The following is a 23,284-nucleotide window of genomic DNA, read 5'->3' as shown; positions in this document are numbered from 1 at the left end:
CCTTGCAGGGGGTTATTCTGAACTATTAATTGAAAAACAATTCTAAAAACATTAATGTATAGGAAGATGTCTGATGTCACTGAATCTGGATAAATGTTTTCACCACTGATGTTGAGGAGCAATAAATATTCTGCACTTTTTTTATCAGTTTTTCCTTATCATTCATGCTTTCTGAATCCAGACCTAACATTCATTTTTCTTGGAAGGGATGAAAGAGATTGGGAAATTCCTATTTCAGGCATTTCAGCCACACTTCCCTAAAGATATCACTCTAGAAAGAGATCCTTGCTGAGCCTTTCCCACTTTCTATTTTTAACTCATTGTTAAGTGTGTGTTAGCACCACTGAAATGTGAATTGCTTGGAATGTGGCTCCCTGACTATTTAAGCATCAGTCTCTATATTATAAGAAATGGCCTGCCTAAATTCTATTAAATGAAATGTTTGTTTCATACTTGATTTATTAGTTCATTCATTTAGGCAACTGAAGTATTTATTAATAACAGGCTTACATAGAGATTATATTTCCCTCAAAGGAAAATATAAATTTGCTTGTTAAAACGAAGGCTTGATGGCTAGTTAAGCTTGAGAATTTAGCATAATATTTTCAGGTTCTTCAAATTGTAAGTCACAAATTGTAAGTCACATGATAGGCTAAATGCCTATCATTAACTATCTATATAATTCAATGTTTACTATTTCCTAAGTATTTTAAAGATAATAAAATATATCTTAAATTATTTGATCACTTATTCTTTTATCAGTTTTGCTAAGGCCAGAGTTCTCTACAGATTAAAACAAAACTCACTGTAAATTGCAATAAAACACCATGAAGTCATGGCATAACACGCAGCAATTGAATTAAATCAGAGATTATCATGACAGCAACAATCATAAAGGATTCATTTAATTATTTTTCAATCAAAAGATTTGATGTGATTTTTTCTTAATATCACTTTGCTAGTTTTTTATTTCTAAATGATCCGCTTGTGTCAGTTTAAGAGACTAGAAGAACATATATAGTATTTAAGTGCAGTCTTGCACAATCCAGCTATAGGCATTACTTATGCAGAAACAAGCTTTGCATGTATCTCACTTTGATGACAAACAATGGTGGAAGGTGGATCCTGTACACTCTATGGTCATTGTGACTGAACTTCTGAATTTGACCTGATAGATCCCAAATGGCCGTTGTAGAGAATCCAAACAGCATCTGTTGGGGAGAAGGATTCAAACATTCCAGTTTCTTTTCTCCAGGAAAAAGATTCTCTTTTGAAATGAGCTTGATTAACAAGCACCAATCCTGAATATCTTGTTTAATTGTCAAAAATACAAGTGTAGTTTGCCATTGCCATTGCCTTGCCTTGCCTTCTTCAGAGATAGTTTATTTTTCAAATTTTTGGCCTAATCTACAGCTCTGGGTTCTCTTAATGGTCTCTCATTCAAATTTTAATCAGAGTTGACTCTACTTCTCTTTGGGAGAATAGATAAAGTGGTAGTAGCTATCATCTACTGTGACAGCTTTTCTCGAATTATAGCCCTAAAACTAATGTAGCTGCTTGTGCTCTAGAAGAAATACGGATAGAACAAGATATCAATAAGATTAAATTACATACAAATCAATGTCTGCTCTGCTCTGAATTGGAGCTTCTGCACTGTTTCTCATTTTTTTCCTACCCTGTTTCCCCCAAAATAAGTCATCCTGTGATAATAAGCCCAATCGGGCTTTTGAGCACATGGCAATAAGGCCAAGCGCTTATTTCAGGGTTCAAAAAAATATAAGACAGGGTCTTATTTTTGGGAAACACGGTAATTTGGGAGAGAGTTTTTTCTCTCTCTCAGTGCTGAATCTCACTGTCTGCATTATACACTACTATATCTGCCATCTACTGATGACTAAATAAATTGCAATGAAATATAAAAAGTTGTTACAGAAGCAAACATAGAGGAGGTAGAATCAATGCATATATAGTATGTGTTGGGGAAAGTAAACAGTTCAATGTACATATATTATGTGTCTATGTGTATAAGTACAGATAGTAATATAGAGATGATTAAATTATTTAAAATAAAACATTGCCAATGAATTTGGGTCCAAAATTTTAACCAGTTTTGGAATTCAGTCCTTGATGTGCCAGGCAAGAGCTGGTGCTGCCTTGAGTTGTGCAAAGTTCAGTTCAGTTTCAGCAAAATTCAGTTGTGCAATATTTCTGAATGTCCCCATTCAGAAATATTAAGTGTATATTAATTAAAGTTATATGATAAATATTTAAGGTTAAGGCCATAATCCAATATTTTCTTCTCCTTTAGGTTGTGCCCCGTGCTGATGGAAAAGTTCATACTCTTGTTCTCAGGGATGTGAAGCTAACAGATGCTGGAGAAGTCACACTGACTGCACAGGACTTCAAAACTAAAGCAAATCTTTTTGTAAAAGGTAAGCTTTGTAGAACGACAGAGTATGATGCTGGATGACGCTGATCTAGATAAGGAAGAATGTTTTGTTGAATAGTTATTTTATAACCTAAAATGCAAACTGGAATAGTGTCCATATTTCAGTCTTTAAAAGAAGATCAAAGAGATAGCTAGCGTATTCTTCTCTGAAGTGTTTGTGTGTGTGTGTGTGTGTGTGTGTGTGTGTGTGTATTGATTCCTGGTGACTACCTAGACAAGTTTCTGCAGCTTTCTTGGCAAGATTTCAGAAATGGTTTGCCAGTGCTTCCTAAGGCTAAGAAAGAGTAACTCACCCAAGGTCACCCAACAGACTTTGATTCTACGGTAGACCTAGATCTCACAATCTCCCAGTTTTTAGCTAGGTGCCTTAACCATTACATTAAACTGTCCCCCTCTGTGCCAAATACACAAGATCTAAATAACTGGTTTATTTTGTTCCTCAGAACCACCCGTGGAGTTTACTAAACCCCTTGAGGACCAAACTGTAGAAGAGGAAGCCACTGCAGAATTGGAGTGTGAAATATCCAGAGAAAATGCACCTGTGAAATGGTTCAAGAACGGTGAAGAAATTCACAAAACAAAAAAATACGATATCATTGCCGATGGCAGAGTCAGGAAACTTATTATTCGTGACTGCAAATTGGATGATGCTAAAACATACACCTGCGATGCTAAAGATTTCAAAACTTCTTGTTTCTTGAATGTTGAACGTAAGTCTGCTTGTACTTTCCTTACAAGAACTACAAGAGGCTTAGCTGTGTTGTTCAGTCACTTCTGATTCCTCATGACTCAATGAACAGTAGTTCTCTGGAACTCTCAGCATTTGTTTTTCCCTTTGGGATCTTGCCACATTGTATAACCCTCTTGTCTTCTGCTGTCTCCTTTTCCACAGCCTTCAATTTTCCTAAGTTTCTCCAAAGGTTCTTGCTTCCATATTTTGTGCCTCGAATATTGATGATCTAGTTTCATTGCTAGCATTTCCAGTAAATCTTTTCATTTTTTTAAAAAAATCTATTTAATTCAATTGGTATTGCCATTCATCTCACCTAAGTGATTCTGGACAGCTCACAACAGTTTAAAACAACCAAGTGATTGAAAACTAGTTGAAAAACAGATATGCAAGCATAGAAAAGTATATTCAAACAAAAAAATCCCTCATGATCAGTGGCAAAACCCATCGTATTAAACTCAGCACAGCCATTGTAAGAGCTTCCCACCATTACCAGACACCCCCCCCCCCAAAGAACAAGAACAGAGCCTTGTCTTCAAGGCTTTCCTAAAGTCCAGCAGGATCAAAACCATTTAGTATTCAATGACTTGTTCTTGCAGGGCAAGTATTCACTATAATTTCATTCAAAGCTTAATTATACTATATCCCAGGGGTGAAATCCAGCAGGTTCTGAGAGGTTCTGGAGAACCGGTAGCAGAAATTTTGAGTAGTTCAGAGAACCGGCAAATACCACCTCTGACTGGTCACAGAGTGGGGTGGGAATGGAGATTTTGCAGTATCCTCCCCCCAGGAATGGGGAGGGAATGGGGATTTTCCAGTTTCCTTCCCCGGCCACACCCAACAAGCCACGCCCAACAAGCCACATCACGCCCAACAAGCCACACCCACAGAACCGGTAGTAAAAAAAATTGGATTTCACCACTGCTATATCCCCTCCAAAGTGGGTATGTCAGTCTTATTATTATTGATAATCTATAGGGTAACCCTGGAGATTTGTATCTGATAGTCTGATGAAACAAAGTCATCTACCTAAGAGCGTGTAGAGTTTATCCTACATTATAAAATGTCCTCCAACTACTTCCGTTTTGTTTGATTTTGCTCTTCTAAAAAAGTCGATGCAGAGCAGCCTTGGTTATAAAGATTCATTTTTATTATGTACTTAATTGAAATATACACATTTTCTCTTGCAGCCCTTCGTGTTGAGTTCCTTAAACCTCTTACTGATCTTGAAGTTAAGGAAAAGGAAGCAGCTCGGTTTGAATGTGAAATTTCCCGGCCATCTGTTAAGGTCTGTGATATTTAATAAATCTAATACCTGAACTTTTGAATACATTTTATTTAGAAAAACCTCTCACTTATCAAAATTCAACCTGTTTCCATCAAAGAGTTAGATTCTAGCCATTATGTTCACACTAAGTACTTGTATAAACCAAAAGTTGTTTAGGCTTTGACTGTACGCAGTCATTATCAACCACATTCCTATAATTGCTTTTTCCCGGTCATTCTCTTCCCTAATAAAAAAGATAAAAAGATATATAAATCTTTGATTCTCTAACTGAATCCTGTATATAGATGGAATATATTTTATATATATATTTCATTTGCATATTTTTAAAATTGTAACTATTATTGGTGTAAAATAATATTTACCATTTTAAAAATATGCAGATGAAATATGTATAAAAATGTGTTCTGTTTATATGCTGGATTCAGTTAAGTAATAAAAAATTTATATATCTTTATTAGTGGAAGTTTTACATCATGTAGAAAATACCACATAAATATAATGGGCTGTCAATTGATGCAAAATTGCCCTCATCCTTCTTTGCATCTGTATGTACTTTACAGGTTCTCTGTGTCCAAGCCAATAATCCCGTCACAATAGCTAAAGCCATCCATGTGCCATTCTATCAAAACGGCCACCAGATTCCCAATCAGCTGCATTTGTGAGAATTTTCTTCTACACAAATTTTGACTCATTAGGTGACCAGGGTTTTTTTAGAAATAAAGCTTGGGGATGCAATCTTCCACTTGTTCATTCCGGAGTTGAAATTCTGAGCACAGTACCCTTTAAATGAGTAATTCCTATAAAGGGGGCACAATAACAAAACAAAAACAAAATCTGTCCTAGCTAGATAACCAGACCTCCGAAATAAGATTGGGATGTTCGGTCCAAACTATCAACTTCAAAATACCAAATCAAACTATGTTGATTCCAATATCATCATTAAATAGAGATTTCAATTCTTTACTAACATTTTGAAAGCTTAAACTCTTAATACCTATTATTGTCTTTGACGCAATTTCATATTTTGTCAATAATGTTAATACAGGCACACTGGTTTAGGGATGGAATTGAAATTAAAAAAGGCAAGAAGTATGACATCATTGCGAAAGGTGCCCAGAGAATACTTGTCGTCAATAAATGTTTACTTGATGATGAAGCAGAATATGCTTGTGAAGCAAAAGCAGCCAGAACTTCGGGCATGCTTACAGTGATAGGTAAAACTGAATCCCCCTTTTTTCGTTTTGTTTTATTTTATGCAAATTGCAGTTGTCATGAAATAAAACTATGATTCCTTTATGCAGAGGAGGAAGCTGTCTTTACTAAAAACCTACCCAATGTGGAAGTTAATGAAACAGACACCATCAAATTTATTTGTGAAGTCTCCAAACCTGGTGCAGAAGTAACATGGTTCAAAGGTGACCAGGAGTTGCCAGAGGGTGGCAGAGTTGAACAAAAAGTTGACGGCCGAAAGAGAATTTTGATCATTCACAATGCTACTCTGGATGATGCAGGACCCTACAGTTGCAAGCTTCCAAATGCTCAGACGACAGGCAAACTCAAAGTCAATGGTGAGAAGTTTGCTTTGATCTCTTTCAGAACCAGAGAGTGGTTAAGTAGGCAGTGAAATGCTGGGCTTATTTGCTGCTTATGCATAAAAAGTTTCAAGTCTATTCCAAAGCAATCTCTGGTTGTGTTAGGCCACAGTTCCCAGTATGGCACCCAGGAACATCTTTCTAATTTAAAAATGGAAAGTTGGCATTTTGCATAAGAAATGGCAACATTTAGCATCATTTTTTTAATTCTCTGGGCCCATAAGTTTCTTAGAAAATAATAATTTAAAAAAAAACTTTGTGGCTGCATTCAACTGGTTTTTGGGAGGTGGGCAGAGACGGCAAGAGGTGGGGGGAAGCAAGCTTAGATAATAGAATGAATCCTGCTGATAAATTAGTGTCTTAGATTAGAAAGCCAAGAAAGAGTTTGTGAGAGTATAAATCATCAACCTGATTTCAAATTTCCAAATCAAAAGGCTGGGAACTCATAGTATCATCTGCTGAATAAAACAACTACTCTTCAGTTGAACTAAGTAATCCATCTTCTTTCCACAACTAAATCATAACTTGTAATGTCTCTTACAGAGCTTTCAGCAGAGTTTATAACTAAACCTCAAAACCTTGAAGTTATTGAAGGACAAAAGGCAGAATTTTCCTGCTCAGTGTCTAAAGATGGTGTTGATGTGCAGTGGCTCAGAGGCGATACTGTTCTTGAAGCAGGTGACAAATACGATATATTTTCGGATGGCAAAAAGAGAGTCTTGGTCATTAAAGAATCTGTCTTGGATGATGAGGGACGTTATATTGTCATGCTTGGAGATGTCAAAGCAAAAGCACAGTTGAAAGTGATTGGTAAGTTTCTTTTTCCTCTGCACATCTATTATGCATGCTATTATGAGCCATGGTGGTGCAGTGGTTAGAGTGCAGTACTGCAGGCTACTTCTGCTGACTGCCAGCTGCCTACAATTTAGCAGTTCAAATCTCACCAGGCTCAAGGTTGACTCAGCCTTCCATCCTTCCAAGATGGATAAAATAAGGACCCAGATTGTTGGAGGCAATATGCTGACTCTATAAACTGCTTAGAGAAGGCTGTAAAGTGGTATATAAGTCTAAGTTATATTGCTATTGCTATTATTGCATGATTCAGTATGCAGCTTACAAATGATACACTAATTCCGTTTACAGAAAAACTCAGGATTGTTATTCCGCTGAAAGACCAAACTGTTAAAGAGGGAGAAGAGCTTGTCTTCAACTGTGAAGTTAATACAGAAGGTGCCAAAGCCAAATGGTACAAAAATAACGAACCAATATTTGACAGCGCAAAATACATCATGGTCCATAAGGATTTACTGTATTCTCTAAGGATCAGAGATGCTCATCAGAATGATCAGGCAGTTTACACAGTAACACTAACAAATCAGCGAGGAGAACATGTCAAGTCATCCGCCAATTTAACTGTACTTGGTAAGTGCTTCAAACTAGCAAATGATCCAGGATATCAGTCCTACCCAACTTTAGATAAGAGCTTAAAATAATTGCATTTAATTAATCTCTCACCACAGAGGAGGATCTCAGAATTGTTGAACCTCTTCAAGATATTGAAACAATGGAGAAGAAATCTGTCACATTCTGGTGCAAAGTTAACCGTCTCAATGTAAAACTTCCATGGACGAAGAATGGTGAAGAAGTCACTTTTGACCGCCGCATTTTATACAAAGTGGACAGATACAAGCATTCCCTTATTATTAAAGATTGTGGGTTTATAGATGAAGGGGAATACACCGTCACTGCTGGCCAAGATAAATCTGTTGCGGAGCTTATTATCACAGAAGCACCTGCTGATTTCATCGAACATTTGCAGGACCAAACAGTTACTGAATTTGATGATGCTGTCTTTAGTTGCCAGCTTTCCAAAGAGAAAGCAGCTGTGAAGTGGTACAGAAATGGGCGCGAAATAAAAGAAGGCAAAAAGTAAGTACTAGTTCAACCACGTGTTGTTACAGTTTCTGCTCTTGTTTCTCAGCAGAACTCATAATCCTGGTTTTTTTTTCCATTTGATCTAAAGGTATCAGTTTGAAAAGGATGGAAATCTACACAGATTAATTATAAAAGATTGCAGACTAGAAGATGAATGTGAATATTCCTGCGGAGTGGATGACAGGAAATCCAGAGCAAGACTCTTCGTTGAAGGTACATTTGCAGTTTTGACTTATGTTCCTTCCCAAGTCTCAGTACTTTTTTTTTTTTTAAGTTATAAGACGGAATGATAAAACACATGTTTATGGATATTTCTAACAGAAATTCCTGTTGAGATCATCCGCCCACCACAAGATGCTTATGAAGCTCCTGGCACTGATGTAATCTTTTCTGCTGAACTGAATAAAGATAAAGTGGAGGTCAAATGGCTGAGAAACAATATGATTATAGTCCAAGGTGACAAACATCAAATGATGAGTGAAGGAAAGATCCACAGGCTCCAGGTCTGTGAAATAAGGCCCCGTGACCAAGGAGAATATAGATTTATTGCCAAAGATAAAGAAGCTCGAGCTAAGTTAGAACTAGCAGGTAAGTCTTTCAAATTGATTTATCACAGCAAGAAAGAACATTTATAGAATGTAACAAAAACCTTCAACTCTCCTTCTGAATGTTAATTCTGGAATTCTTAAATTCAGTGGGAATGAAAAACTCTCCCACAAAAAGTACACACATCTTTCGTGTGCGTATACAATTCTATTATGTCTTGATTTCATACATCACTGCTATTTCTTTAATATCTAGCACTTATTTGTTCTATACAGAGGTTTTATCAGTTATCTTGAACATCACTGTGTGAAAATGTTACATTACTTTATGAAATTTTATATATAATATATAAATTTAGTTTTTATGCACTGAAATCTCTACATTCAGGCAATTAGAAAACTTTACCCATCTTAAATAAATTCTCTGTGAATTATAAAGGTGATAACAAGATGCCATTGTTTTGCAGTTCAGAAGGCACCCAATACCACAAAACTGGCAGTTACAATTTGGCTCACCTAATACAATGAATTATTTTAAAAGTTCAAGGTTCACTTTGCTTTTCTTTATCGAACTCAGTTGAATGCATCGTTTCTGTAACGTATTTTCAAACGCTAATTCATTTTTATTATTTCCTTTAGCTGCTCCAAGAATAAAGACAGGTGATCAAGATCTTGTGGTAGATGTTGGCCAGCCATTAACCATGGTTGTTCCATACGATGCTTATCCACGAGCAGAGGCTGAGTGGCTTAAAGAAGATGAAGCCTTACCCACTCAGACTGTTGATACCACAGCTGATAGTACTTCTTTCAGAATTCATGCAGCCAAGCCATCGGACAAGGGAAGTTACAAAGTTATACTGAAAAATAAACATGGAAAAGCAGAAGGTCGCATTAATGTTCAAGTAATCAGTAAGTTCTTAACTTCCAAAAACTTTACTTTTAGTAAGTTTTTTCCTGATAATAGTAGTTTAACAGTGGTACCTGTATTTTTAATACAGAAAGCATTAATTTAATAGTTAAAAACAAAGGCTGATTAAAGTAAAATAAAGAGATTTGATTTGATTTGATTTAATGGCTAAAACTGGAATTAAAAGAAAGAAATAGTCATGCAACCCATTCAGTTATAAAACATATGTCAAACTCAAGATTTGCTGTTCCTTTGAATGCATCTTGCTTTCTTTTCTCTAAGATGTCCCTGGCCCAGTGAGGAACTTGGAAGTCACGGAAACATTTGATGGTGAAGTCAGCCTTGCATGGGAAGAACCAGAAAGCGATGGTGGTAGTAAGATTACAGGTTATGTGGTGGAAAGGCGTGACATAAAACGCAAGACCTGGATTTTGGCAACTGATCGTGCTGATAGTTGTGAATACACAGTAACTGGCCTTCAAAAAGGTGGCGTGGAGTACCTCTTCCGTGTGAGTGCGAAAAACAGAGTCGGCACTGGTGAACCTGTGGTAACAGATAAACCTGTTGAAGCAAAGAGCAGATTTGGTAAGAAAATAGTTCCAGGTACTTGAAAAGATTAATGCTGTTTCAATCCTTTAGAGTAGAAGTAACATGTGTTTTGTAATTTTCTTCCCACTTTGCAGAGGTGCCAGGTCCACCTCTCAATGTACAGGTCGCTGATGTGAACAGGTCCAGCGCAACTCTTACCTGGGAGCCACCAGAATATGATGGAGGATCTCCAATTACAGGCTATGTGATTGAGCTGCGTGACAGAGGATCAATTAAGTGGGAGCCAGCCATGACTACGCCAGCCCATGAATTATCTGCCACGTTGACTGATGTGGTGGAGAACAAAGAATACTTTTTCAGGGTCAGAGCACGAAACCAAATTGGAGTTGGCAAACCCAGTGCATCCACACATGCAGTGAAGATAACCGATCCAATTGGTTAGTATGCTGACAATAAGAGAGCATTTTTTCATTATCTCTCAGTGATAATTTTATTTATTTATAAATACATCCTAGAAAAGATTTGAGGAGAATTGGGGGGAAATATGAGAAAATAGGTTCAGTGTTTGTCATTAGCTGTGGCAAAAAGAGAGAATAGAAGTATCACATTCAAAACAGATGGCCAATTTCTTTCAAGTATTTTCCATGTTCACGGGAAAATATTCAATAGATTTGAAGGATATTTCAGTAGAAGGTTCTGGCTGTGCTATTTTAGGAATCATCCAAGATTTCCATGGACACAATTTCATCTTTTTATTTTTTGTATTTTGTGCATCCTTCTTGAAAGGAACAATATTTAAACCTTCCAAATTACTATGTCTTGCAGAAAGACCAAGTCCTCCCATTAACCTAGATCATTCTGAGCAAACTAAGTCATCTGTGAAACTGACATGGGAGCCTCCACTAAAAGATGGAGGCAGTCCAGTTTTGGGTTACATTATAGAGCGGCGTGAAGAAGGAACAGATGACTGGATTCGCTGCAATGCAAAACTTGCCCCTAAGCTTTCTTTTACTGTAAGTTGTAACTTCTTTCTGAAGCTCATGAAGCATTGGATTGTTTTCAGTTGATGTCATTTACAACAATTGCCCCTGTCTTGGCAGGTGACTGGATTGACACCTCTAGCTAAGTATTATTATAGAGTCTCTGCAGAAAATGCTGCTGGTGTATCAGATCCAGCTGAAGCTATTGGACCACTAACCGCAGATGATTCACATGGTAAGCAGATGTCATTTATCTCCGACATGTCAGCAATTCAAAGTAAATGTTATATATGCTTATTACTAAAATCAATCCTCTAGTTCAGGGGTGTCAAACTCACGTCATGACGTATTGGGACTTTATTCCCCTTTGCTAAACCGGATGTGGGTGTGGCCAGCATGTGACGCATCTGGCCCGCAGGCCAAGAGTTTGACAGCCCTGCTCTAGTTCTTGCAACTAAAATATTCTTATGACAACACAATAGTTATGTGTAAGATCATCTGTTGTAAGCAAATCTGCTGCAGCCATTCAGAGGTTCAGTTGGGGTATTTTAAGGCTTTGTGGAGTATGCTGGTGATAGCTGGCAAAGCAAGGCTTTGGGAGGCCTTGCTGTAACCAAAGCTTTGCAACTACTTGGCATTTTCACAATGTAGATCCCAAAGTAGACTTTGCCATGAGCAAAAGATCTTGTGAAATGTTTCATGTGGGTGTCATCACTGTGTGGAAATGGAGGACATGATAAACATTTCCATGTAGCTCTGAGATGTAATTAAGATTTATCCAAAGGGATGTTCTTGGTTATGAAAGCTACTATTTCATGCTGCTTGTTAAGCACATACAAGTAGTACCTCTATTCTTCTATCAAATTGTTCTTTAAACAGAACTGGTCTTACCATCAGGTTTCTTCACTCCAATTGTATCAGATGGGGAGGGGGGACAGTCTTACATCAAACAGAGAGTCAGTTTATAATAGTACCGGTACTTTCAATTATGACAACTACCTTTTACAGCTACCATAAATAAAAGTTAAACCTATCATAGAAATTGGCCCAAGTTAATTGGTACAAATTGTGTTTGTTTTTCAGTTGGACCTACAATGGACTTAAGTGGCTTTAAAGATAAACTTGAAGTTATTGTTCCAGAGCCAGTCAAAATCCGTGTTCCCATCACTGGCTATCCAGTTCCCACTGCCACATGGTCAGTGGGTGGCAAAGTTTTAGAAGATGGTGATCGGGTGAAAATTGAGACCAGTTTTGCTTTTGCAAAACTGACTATTACACCAAGCGAACGGCCAGATAAAGGCATTTATACTCTGAAATTAGTCAATCCTGTATCGTCTGTATCAGGAGAAATCGATGTTAATGTCATTGGTGAGCATCCAGTTTTAATGTCAAGTAAATGTGTTCATATTATAAATTATTGTAAATTAAATGAACAATCCGACAATATTAAATGACCAAATGAATAACAATCAGCACCTTTCAATATATATAAAACACTCAATTACATTAATTTCTACTTTCCTTTTCACTATGACATTTCAAAACATAAAAATGGTGTTATTCAGGGTATCATTTTATACGCACATACTCAGGATTAAGCACTACTGCAAATATTTGAAGATTTTAATTTTATAGGTATAGGATGATATATGCTTTTTTAAAAAATAAAAGCATGGTGAATTAGGGCTAAAGCCTGTTTCTGTAAGCCCAATCACCACAATATTTCATTTCAAATAAATCCCTGCTATGATTTTGAAATGCCATTAAACCTTGGCTCTTCCAGAAGATCTTTGGGAATGAGATGAATTTTAGTTCTTGTGGAGATGTAATTCCTGTATCACATTGCATCTGGTTGTTAGGTTATTGTGTGTTGTGTCGTATTAGGTTTTACATCTGATTGCTGTATCTGGCATGGAAGCTACTCAGTCACTAGTGATTGAAGTGGTATATAAGTAGCAGTAAATACATAAATAAATGTATAGCTGTGTATATGTATAGATGTATAGGTTTATAATCTAATTTGCATTTATTTCCAGCTCGCCCAAGTGCACCAAGAGAGCTAACAGTTGGAGAAATAACTAGGAACACAGTACAACTAACATGGGAACCTCCTGAAAATGATGGAGGAAGCCCTTTGACTGGCTACCTTATTGAGAAGCGTGAAGTGAGCCGCAAAACGTGGATTAAAGTATGTTTTAAACAGAAAAATATTTTTAATAAAGCCAGCTTTTTAATTTGGAAATAAACTGGACTGGGATACGAAAAAGAGTGTCTTGTCTTTGCAGGTGATTGACAAGGTTCTTGATCAAGAATTTACTATCCCAGATCTTGCCCAAGGAAAAGAATACTTATTCAGAGTTTCAGCATGCAACAAATGTGGACCAGGAGAGCCTGCTTACATTGATGAGCCAGTTAACATGACGGCACCTGCTAGTGAGTTTTCTTTTATAATTGTTCTAAATAGTTTTGGATTTCTGCATGTTCTGTATACAGGCAGTCCTCAACATTTGATCGCAATTGAGCCCAGAATTTATGTTGCCAAGTGAAAAATTTGTTAAGCAAGTTTTTCCCCGTTTTATGATTTTTCTTGCCACATTTGTTCAGTGAATCATTACAGCTGTTAAATGAATAACTCGGTTATTTAAGTGAATCTGGTTTCCCTATGAACTTTGCTTGTCAGAAGCTCACAAAAAGGGTCACATGACCCTGGGACATTGCAACCATAATAAATGTGGGCCAGTTGTCAAGCATCCAAAAATCATGTGGCCATGGGGATGTTAACAACAGTCATAAGCCTGAAAAACGGACAAAAGTCACTTTTTTCAGTGCCGTTATAACTTTGAATGTTCACTAAGTGAACTGTTGTAAGTCAAGGACTACCTGTAATTACTGTAATGTTTGAGATACCCATTGAAAAAGAAAACCAAATGCAGACTTTCTGGATGGCACCACAGGCTTTCTAATTTCCTCCAATCTAATACACCCATCTGCATACTTGGAAAAGCTGTTTGTTAGACTGCAGGACTTACCAGAACAATAACTGTGGGAAAATTATTATGAGAAAAGCAGCAGGGAAGGTCCCTAAAAATCCAAATACCACATAGTGGAAGTGAACCTTTCTTTCCATTCACATTCCACCCACAATGATAAGACAATACGTTTTCCCTCTTACAGCGGTTCCTGATCCACCAGAGAATGTTAAATGGCGAGATCCAACATCAAAGTCCATTTTCCTTATGTGGGATCCACCTAAATATGATGGTGGCTCACGTATCAAAGGCTACATAGTTGAAAAGTGCCAGCGTGGCACCGACAAATGGGAGCCTTGTGGTGAACCCGTAATTGAGACCAAGTAAGTAGCAGCTGTAGGTAGAATTTTTTTACAAATGATTCTTTTGGCATTTAATGATACTATTAACTGAAATGGTACTCTTATTAACAGAATGAAGGTGGAACCACTTAAGGAAGGGGAATGGTATGCTTATCGGGTAAAGGCTCTGAATAGGCAAGGAGCCAGTAAACCAAGCCATCCCACAGATGAAATCCAGGCAATGGATGCAATGGGTAATTAGTTACCGAATTATATTATAGCAGTATTTTATTCTTCAAAATATCGGGGTGGGAGGGTGTGCAACTATATGAAACAAGCCATTAGATGGATATTATATTTCATTCATGCTGTTTTTATTGTCTATAAATCAGAGGCTCCAGAAATTTTCTTAGATGTGAAATTACTGGCTGGAATCACTGTCAAAGCTGGAACTAAAATAGAACTGCCTGCAACCGTAACTGGAAAGCCTGAACCTCGAATTACCTGGACAAAAGCAGAAAATATCTTGAGACCTGACAAAAGGATCTCCATTGAAACCAAACCCAACCATTCCACAGTGGTAATAACAGACAGCAAAAGGAGTGATAGCGGCACCTATATTATTGAAGCTGTAAATACCAGTGGACGGGCAACAGCAACTGTTGAAGTTAATGTTCTAGGTACGGTACTTCTGTGATTTAATTCTCAGCAACTTCCTAATTGCATAGCTGAAGAGGAAGCTCAAACCACTGTTATGTCTCCACAGATAAGCCTGGTCCACCAGCGGCTTTTGATGTGTCTGAAATAACAAACGTGTCCTGCCTTTTGACCTGGAATCCTCCTCGCGATGATGGCGGATCCAAAATCACAAACTACGTTCTAGAGCAAAGAGCTGCAGACAGTGAAATATGGCACAAATTATCATCCACCATCAAGGAAACCAAATTCAAAGTTACAAACCTCACCCCACTTAAAGAATACATCTTCAGGGTCAGTGCAGAGAACATGTATGGAGTTGGAGAACCAGCGCTATCCAGTCCTATGATTGCTAAATATCCATTTGGTAAGTTTGTTCAGCTGAAAGGCAGGTACACCTATTTCTGTACAATGGTCACATGGAAACTGCTGCACACCATTTCAGAGGCAGGGGCAGCCACTCCAACCAGTGAATCATTTTGTGAGAACCATCTCACCTCCCCATCATTTTGGATCTTGCTGATAGTATGGGGCTAATTTATTGCAGAAGGTGGCAATGCATTGGAGGGAATTAATATAAGCAGCTTTCCTGTCAGAGCAATAGCCAGTAGCAACTGCTATCTGCATTGAAATTACAAATACATGACTGCTAATTCTGACTTTGTATTTCTTGGTTCAGATACACCAGGTCCTCCAACAGGTGTAAAGCCTATTGAGATCACTAAAGATTCTGTAACATTAACTTGGACTGAACCAGATGAAGATGGTGGTAGTCCTATCACTGGGTACTGGGTTGAACGGTTTGACCCTGATCAAGATAAATGGATTCGATGCAATAAAATACCAGTTAAAGATACGACATTCAAGTAAGATCATTATATCCTTTCGGAATATATTTTATATTATATTTTCTCAGAAAAGAAATAATGTTTTCAAATGAAAACAAATACATATAGCTGATATACTATTCTGTATGAGAGGGTTTATTACCTCCAAATAATTGTCTTGCTTTCCACTATTTGAATCCTCATTAGCTGGTGGCAATATATATGATAAATCCTCTCCATAGTTATCTTCTTTCCAATGTTGGATCTACAACTGGCAATAACAGAGTAACAATATTGTGATAATAGAGTAATAATTAATGATTGTCTATTACTGAAGCAGTTCAGGACATTTGTGTTGATAATGGAACCTCACAGACATTTTGGCTTTCTAGTAACTTGAAGTGTTTAAATCATTCAGATCTACAGTATATAGATACTCTACATAGTATCTACATAGTATTTAGAAAGGAGTATCTACGCCTTTCTAAAATAATATATGTGGATCTTGTACATTAGTTCACAAATGTGCTGGAACATACATACATACAGCTTTTTTTTTAAAAAAAAGTGAATGTCCCACTTAAAATACAGACTAATAGCCAATGCAGAGACATCCATTTGCCCACCATTTTTCCTTTTATAACCACTAATGTCTGCCCTTGAGATTTCAGCTGTCTTCCAAGTGAAGTGGAGAAAATGCCATTGTGTCATTGGACAAGAACAACAGCATTTCACAGACACACATACAAGCACATGCACACAATTAAGAACACTTCTCAGTTTATAAATATGTAGCAAGACAATATCACATAATGTTCTTTGCAACGAGAAACTGCTTCCTTAAAATATTAAGCAGTATACAAAAATTTTCATGTGCATTATCTGATGACAGATTTTGTATTGTGCTTCAGCGATGGCAGAACATGTTGGCATGAGAAAGCTTTACATAAGTATTTTGCCCCAAGAAATCTCCTTATACTATTTATATGGTAGATATAAATGTATTAATGTTTCAATAAAAGAGAATAGATATACCTCAGGATTGATCTGTGGAGTCCTTGGTGCTCTCTGAGCATGGTTGTGTTTGTAATGAAAAGTCTGCAAGCAAAAGTCTGCAAGCAAACAACCAAGCTCAGAGAGCACCAAGAACTTCCCATTAATGTTTTGGTTTTTTTTTAATTTACACCAGTGGAAGGTTATAAAGCAACATTCAGAGGTGGGTTTCAGCAGGTTCTGACCAGCTCTGGAGAACCGGTAGCAGAAATTTTGAGTAGTTCTGAGAATCAGTAAATATCACCTCTGACTGGCTCCGCCCCCATCTATTCTCTGCCTCCCGAGTTCCAGCTGATCGGGAGGAAATGGGGATTTTACAGTAACTTACCCCTGGAGTGGGGTGGGAATGGAGATTTTACAGAATCCTTCCCATGTCCCCGCCCAACCAAGCCATGCCACGCCCACCAAGCCACACCCACAGAACCAATAGTAAAAAAATTTGAATCTCACCACTGGCAACATTGTATATATATTCAATAATATTTACTGCCAAATAAACATTGAAATGTTTTTTTTTCTTATTATTACTAGGGTAAAGGGTCTTACAAACCATAAGAAGTACAAGTTCCGTGTGTTGGCAGAGAATCTTGCTGGGCCAGGAAAACCAAGTAAACCCACAGAGGCAATCTTAGTGAAGGATCCCATTGGTAAAAATTAACTTAGATTAATAATATCATTTAAACTCATGATTTAAAGTTAGCCCACCAGATCTAAATGTTCACTTTATTTCCAGATCCTCCGTGGCCTCCTGGGAAACCAACGGTGAAGGATGTTGCTAAGACGACATGTTTCCTACAGTGGACAAAACCAGAGCATGATGGGGGTGCCAAAATTGAATCCTACGTGGTGGAGCTGTTAAAGACTGGTACAGATGAATGGGTGAGAGTGGCTGAAGGTGTCCCCATGACAGAACATTTCCTCAAAGGACTTATGGAGAAACAAGAATATTCTTTCCGAGTAAGAGCTGTGAACAAAGCTGGAGAAAGCGAACCAAGTGAACCCAGTGATCCTGTGTTATGCAAGGAAAGGCTAAGTAAGTAACTTTTCCTGAGAATCTAGCTTGAGGCTGAACAGAGCTTGGAAACTTTAGAAACCTGCTTGCCTTTATCCTGGAAAGAGGCTAAAATATAAATGCATTCCTAACTACTTTCATAAAGATGTGATATGATATGATATGATATGATATGATATGATATGATATGATATGATATGATATGATAGCTTTATTAATTAGCCTATAGGCCAGTAATGGCTAACCTTTTAGCCGTCGCATGCCAAAAGTGGGGGGAATGCGGGGGGGTCACGCATGGGCGTTCCCATACCCATAGTTTAATGCCCCCATACCCCGTCCCCCCATGCATGTGTGTGTGACACACACACCCCGTGCTCCCCTCACTTTTGTCATGCAACAGCAAAAAGGTTACTGATGGGCTCCGTAGGCTCATTTTTCGCCCTCCCCAGGCTCCAGAGGCTTTTTTGGAGCCCAGGGAGGGTGAAAATGCCTCTCCCTCCGAGGCCCTCCAGAGGCCAGAAATGGCCCATTTCCCAACTACCGGTGGGCCCAGAAGGTCCGAAAATCAGCTAGCCGGCGCGTGCATGCTCTCTGGAGCTGACCTAGGGCAACACTCGCGTGCCCACGGATATGGCTCCACATGCCAGCTGTGGCACGCATGCAATAGGTTCACCATCACGGTTATAGGCCCTAACAAAGCACAAGGTGCAAACACATATCACCAATAAAATCTTATACAAACAATTTAAAATAAGAGTAGGGTAAAATACAATAGTTATAGGATAAGATACAATATAATTTAATACATAAATATATAAAATAGAATAAAATGACATAAAATTATATTTCAGTGTCACCCTTACAGTCTACCACAATCAGTCCCCCACATGCAAATCTCAACTGAACCATTTTGTTTAAGTTCTGTGCTGTGTTAAATGTTATTTTCAGGTTCTGGCCGCACATAAAGTAAGTTGTTTTGATATGGGGATCCCAATGGGTCATTCGTTTGGTATATGGACCAAGGTACCTGTCTCTCACCCCCTTATACAAGCAACAGTCAAATAGGATGTGAGCCAGGTCTTCTACCTCTGCCGCTCCGCAAATGCAGAGACACTCATTGTAGGGTATAGAATGGAATCTCCCATATCTGACCATTATGTCAAGCTGTTCGAATCTCGCTCATGTTAATATCTCCCGAAGATGTTTTGGCAGTTGTAACTTCAAATAGTAACTTTCAAAAAGATTAGAAGCCATTTCTTTATGAACTTTTTTCTTTTTTAATCTGTTTTCCTTCTTGTTCACTATTCTTTCTTATTTTTCTAATATTATATTGTTTTTATCTTGTTAAAAATTTCTTCAATAAAGTTACATTAAAAAACCATGAAGAATGGTGGTGGCAGACCAATAATAACAGTAATGTGATTTATAAAGACCTCAGGAAAAGTGAATAAAGACATACAGTTTGTCTTTAACCCTCTGCTTGATAGATTCCTTATTGCTTTTTTTACAAAGTAAAACTCTTTTGTTAATGTCTTCATAGATCCCCCTTCGCCTCCACGATGGCTTGAGGTCATTAATATCACTAAAAACACTGCAGACCTTAAATGGACAGTACCAGAAAAAGACGGGGGTTCTCCTATTACAAACTACATTGTTGAAAAGAGGGATGTGCGCCGCAAAGGCTGGCAGACTGTAGATACCACAGTAAAGGACACCAAATATACTGTGACGCCTCTGACCGAGGGCTCTCTCTACGTATTCCGCGTGGCTGCTGAAAATGCAGTGGGGCAGAGCGATTACTGTGAAATTGAGGACTCGGTTCTAGCTAAAGACACTTTCAGTAAGTTTTCAGAGTTTATCCTCAAAATTCTGTGCAACAAGCTATTTCCTGTTTCTAAACCACCAGTTTATCTAACGTGGATTTTATTTATTTTAGCTACCCCTGGAGCACCATATGCCCTTACACCAGTTGAAGTGACAAAGAGACACGTTGACTTAAAATGGGAACCACCTAAGAATGACGGTGGAAGGCCAATTCAACGGTAATATTATTAACAAAGACATCTGGGACAATATTTCTGTAGAGATTACGTTTGCTGTGTGTAAAATGTTAATGTTAAAAAATCTGTTTAAAGATACATGATTAGAGAGGAATTAATAAAGTTTGTACATTAAGAGCATCCATTTTCCAGAAACCAATAGGAAATTTAGGTGAACAATGGAAAAATAGATGAAATATGTTGAGTAATCAATAGAGGCACCCATTTTCCAAGTGATAAAGATTTGCTCTGGATTGAGAAAAGTGGGATATGATAATTTTTGATATGCATTCTAATCTATGATCAGATTGGTTATCTGGATCCAAAAGTAAAGTTCAATTTAAAAGTTATGTAAATGGAGTAATTTGTAAGTAGGGTGACATACAGGAATTGAATCACAAACAATGTGCTTAGGAAATAAGTTTGGTAAGAACTCTATTAATTTGCTAGATAAGGTGATAGAATCATTGGCAGAACAATTCTTTTAGTGCTCCACTGCTACAGCACTACAAGGCCTTGCTGTTAATTGCAGTTTGGAAAGGAAACAATGAAGATGGAGAGCAGTAACTGTTCCCTTTCTAACAACTTCTTGGATCCATTTTCCATATGGCACTTATTTCAAGTGGTGAAAAAAAAAGTCATATAACTATTCAAATAACTGGTCTGAATTTGTTCTCCAAAACAAAGGAATGGGGAGTTTAGATTCATTCAACCCTCAGCCCCCCCTACGTCATTTTGGCCCAACTCCTTTGGGGACTTTCTGAAGTCAACATTTCTAGAGAAAAGAAGGACTAGGGGGAACATGATAGCAGTATTCCAATATTTAAAAGATTGCCAGAAAGAGGAGGGGGTCAACTTATTTTCTAAGCACCAGAGGGCAGGGCAAGAAACAATGGATAGAAACTAATTAAGGAGAGAAGCAACCTGAAATTAGGAGAAACTTGCTAACAATGAGGACAATTAACCAGTGAAACAATTTCCTGTTAGAAGTTGTGGGTACTTCATCACTAGTGGTTTTTAAGAAGACACTGGACAGTCACTTATCTGAAATGGTATAGGATCTCCTGCTTGGGCAGTGGACTGGACTAGAAGACCTCCATGGTCCCTTCCGGCTCTATTCTGACTCTGAAATTATACAACAGGGAAGAACACAGCAGGAAACTGATCTCATCCTTTAAATGGTTCTGAGGTTTATTATTTGCATGGAATACTATATGTATTACACCAGTGATGCAACAAATAATCAATGTAGATAAATACATTGTAGATAAATACAATGTAGATAAATAGCAATTTTGTTTTTAATTCAATGTCTCAAATTGATTTCATTGCATAATTCCATACTATTCCTCTTAATACAGATATGTTATTGAAAAGAAAGAGAAGCTTGGCACACGTTGGGTGAAAGCTGGCAAGACGGCTGGACCTGACTGTAATTTCAGAGTAACTGATGTCATTGAGGGCACAGAGGTGCAGTTCCAAGTTCGTGCTGAAAATGAGGCTGGCTGTGGTCATCCCAGTGAACCAACTGACATCCTGGCTATTGAAGATCCCACAAGTAAATTAAAGATAAAAATCATAAAGTAGAAAAGATTAAGTTAGGTCAAACAGTTTTATGTTTAGTAAATGTATTATGAATAATACGTTTCTCTTCATTCGGGCAGGTCCTCCTTCACCACCTCTGGATTTGCATATTACGGATGCAGGCAGAAAACATATTTCCATTGCTTGGAAACCACCCGAGAAAAACGGTGGAAGTCCTATCATTGGATACAATATTGAACTCTGCGAAGCAGGAACTGAAAAATGGATGAGAATAAATTCTCGACCGGTCAAAGACTTGAAATACAAAGCAGAAGAAGGCATTGTACCTGACAAAGAATATGTTCTCAGAGTCAGAGCTGTCAATGCTATTGGAGCCAGTGAGCCTTCAGATATTTCAGAAAACGTTGTGGCCAAAGATCCAGATTGTAAGTATATTGATTTCATAAAACATACATAAAACATACATAAAATCATAAAACATACAGACACAATAAAACTGTTCTGTAACACCGATTGAGATTATTCTTTTCTATTTTTAAATAGGTAATCCAACTGTTGATATAAAAACTACTGATATTATTGTGGTTGAAGGTCAAAAGTTAAGTATTCCAGTTCCCTTCCGAGCTGTTCCTACCCCAACCATTTCATGGCATAAAAGTGGAAAGGAGCTTAAAGCAGGTGACAGAACCACAATGAAGAGTGACTATACCTCTGCCTTGCTGGAAATCACAAATGCTGTCCATGCAGATGCTGGTGTTTACACCATTACCTTGGAGAATAAATTGGGTTCAACTACTGGCACAGTTAATGTCAAAGTAATAGGTAAATATCTTTTTTCCTTTCTGTTAACAGACATTTACATTCAGTTCATAGTGCTGAACCAATGCAAGGAGCACTCTTTTTAAGAATAGAATAGAATAGAATAGAATAGAATAGAATAGAATAGAATAGAATAGAGTAGAGTAGAGTAGAGTAGAGTAGAGTAGAATAGAATAGAATAGAATAGAATAGAATAGAATAGAATAGAATAGAATAGAATAGAATAGAATAGAATAGAATAGAATTCTTTATTGGCAAAGTGTGATTGGTCACGAAAGGAATTTGTCTCTGGTGCATAAACTCTCAGTGTATATACAAAAACAAAGTTATAGGTAATAAATCATAAATCATAGTTACAATAATTGATCATAAGATACAAAGAACAAGTGAAAAATCATAAGATACTAATAGGAGAAGGTAGTACGAAAGATGAGAAGATGAGAAAGATGGAACTTATTATAAATCAATTTTAATGTAATCTAGATATCCTAGCTATGACGGAGGTCAAATAAAAAGTCTAATTGTCTTTTATTCTAAGGAACTGTAATTGGTAGGCATATCATTTATCTTAAGTATGGGTATTCTTTACATTCTTTGAATTTTTGTTGCATACTTTTCAAACTTAATACCAGTGTGCTTTTTTTCATCTAGGTCTGCCTGGACCATGCAAAACTATTAAGGCAAGTGAAGTGACGAAAAGCTCATGCAAAGTTACCTGGGAACCACCAGAATTTGATGGTAATACTCCTATATTGCACTATGTGTTGGAAAGAAGAGAAGCTGGGAGGAGAACATACATACCGGTGATGTCTGGTGAAAACAAATTGGCATGGAATGTAAAGGATCTTATTCCAAATGCTGAATACTATTTCCGTGTTAAAGCTGTCAATAAAATTGGAGGAGGTGAATACCTCGAATTGAGAAATCCAGTGATTGCTGAAGATCCAAAGCGTAAGTTTATATGTTAATGAATAAATGCTTAGCATGAATATGTAAACTTTTTTCCAT

At 37.4% G+C, this 23,284-nt stretch overlaps 1 protein-coding gene across 1 annotated transcript in view; it reads left to right on the top strand.

Annotated features, from left to right (window-relative positions):
- Positions 1 to 23,284, top strand: part of TTN (titin) — a 312,529-nt gene that overhangs the window by 199,480 nt on the left and 89,765 nt on the right. The window contains exons 208-238 of the mRNA XM_087882058.1: positions 2,309 to 2,432; positions 2,893 to 3,159; positions 4,370 to 4,467; positions 5,513 to 5,681; positions 5,769 to 6,035; positions 6,603 to 6,869; positions 7,203 to 7,481; positions 7,580 to 7,988; positions 8,083 to 8,207; positions 8,316 to 8,582; positions 9,179 to 9,448; positions 9,729 to 10,031; positions 10,130 to 10,432; positions 10,821 to 11,008; positions 11,096 to 11,210; positions 12,059 to 12,343; positions 13,012 to 13,163; positions 13,261 to 13,408; positions 14,150 to 14,327; positions 14,418 to 14,539; positions 14,678 to 14,965; positions 15,052 to 15,348; positions 15,661 to 15,847; positions 17,393 to 17,508; positions 17,595 to 17,894; positions 19,414 to 19,713; positions 19,810 to 19,915; positions 21,274 to 21,470; positions 21,577 to 21,882; positions 22,001 to 22,279; positions 22,928 to 23,227. Coding sequence (XP_087738184.1) covers positions 2,309 to 2,432; positions 2,893 to 3,159; positions 4,370 to 4,467; positions 5,513 to 5,681; positions 5,769 to 6,035; positions 6,603 to 6,869; positions 7,203 to 7,481; positions 7,580 to 7,988; positions 8,083 to 8,207; positions 8,316 to 8,582; positions 9,179 to 9,448; positions 9,729 to 10,031; positions 10,130 to 10,432; positions 10,821 to 11,008; positions 11,096 to 11,210; positions 12,059 to 12,343; positions 13,012 to 13,163; positions 13,261 to 13,408; positions 14,150 to 14,327; positions 14,418 to 14,539; positions 14,678 to 14,965; positions 15,052 to 15,348; positions 15,661 to 15,847; positions 17,393 to 17,508; positions 17,595 to 17,894; positions 19,414 to 19,713; positions 19,810 to 19,915; positions 21,274 to 21,470; positions 21,577 to 21,882; positions 22,001 to 22,279; positions 22,928 to 23,227 — 7,012 coding nt within the window. The remainder of the gene's footprint in view (positions 1 to 2,308; positions 2,433 to 2,892; positions 3,160 to 4,369; positions 4,468 to 5,512; positions 5,682 to 5,768; positions 6,036 to 6,602; positions 6,870 to 7,202; positions 7,482 to 7,579; positions 7,989 to 8,082; positions 8,208 to 8,315; positions 8,583 to 9,178; positions 9,449 to 9,728; positions 10,032 to 10,129; positions 10,433 to 10,820; positions 11,009 to 11,095; positions 11,211 to 12,058; positions 12,344 to 13,011; positions 13,164 to 13,260; positions 13,409 to 14,149; positions 14,328 to 14,417; positions 14,540 to 14,677; positions 14,966 to 15,051; positions 15,349 to 15,660; positions 15,848 to 17,392; positions 17,509 to 17,594; positions 17,895 to 19,413; positions 19,714 to 19,809; positions 19,916 to 21,273; positions 21,471 to 21,576; positions 21,883 to 22,000; positions 22,280 to 22,927; positions 23,228 to 23,284) is intronic.

Source organism: Pantherophis guttatus, chromosome 1 (genome assembly GCF_059756535.1).
Source record: "Pantherophis guttatus breed Tessera chromosome 1, ASM5975653v1, whole genome shotgun sequence".
In the NCBI taxonomy this organism is placed as follows: domain Eukaryota; kingdom Metazoa; phylum Chordata; class Lepidosauria; order Squamata; family Colubridae; genus Pantherophis; species Pantherophis guttatus.
The sequence above is the reverse complement of the archived record's forward strand: the minus strand, read 5'-3'. Positions and strand labels throughout refer to the sequence as shown.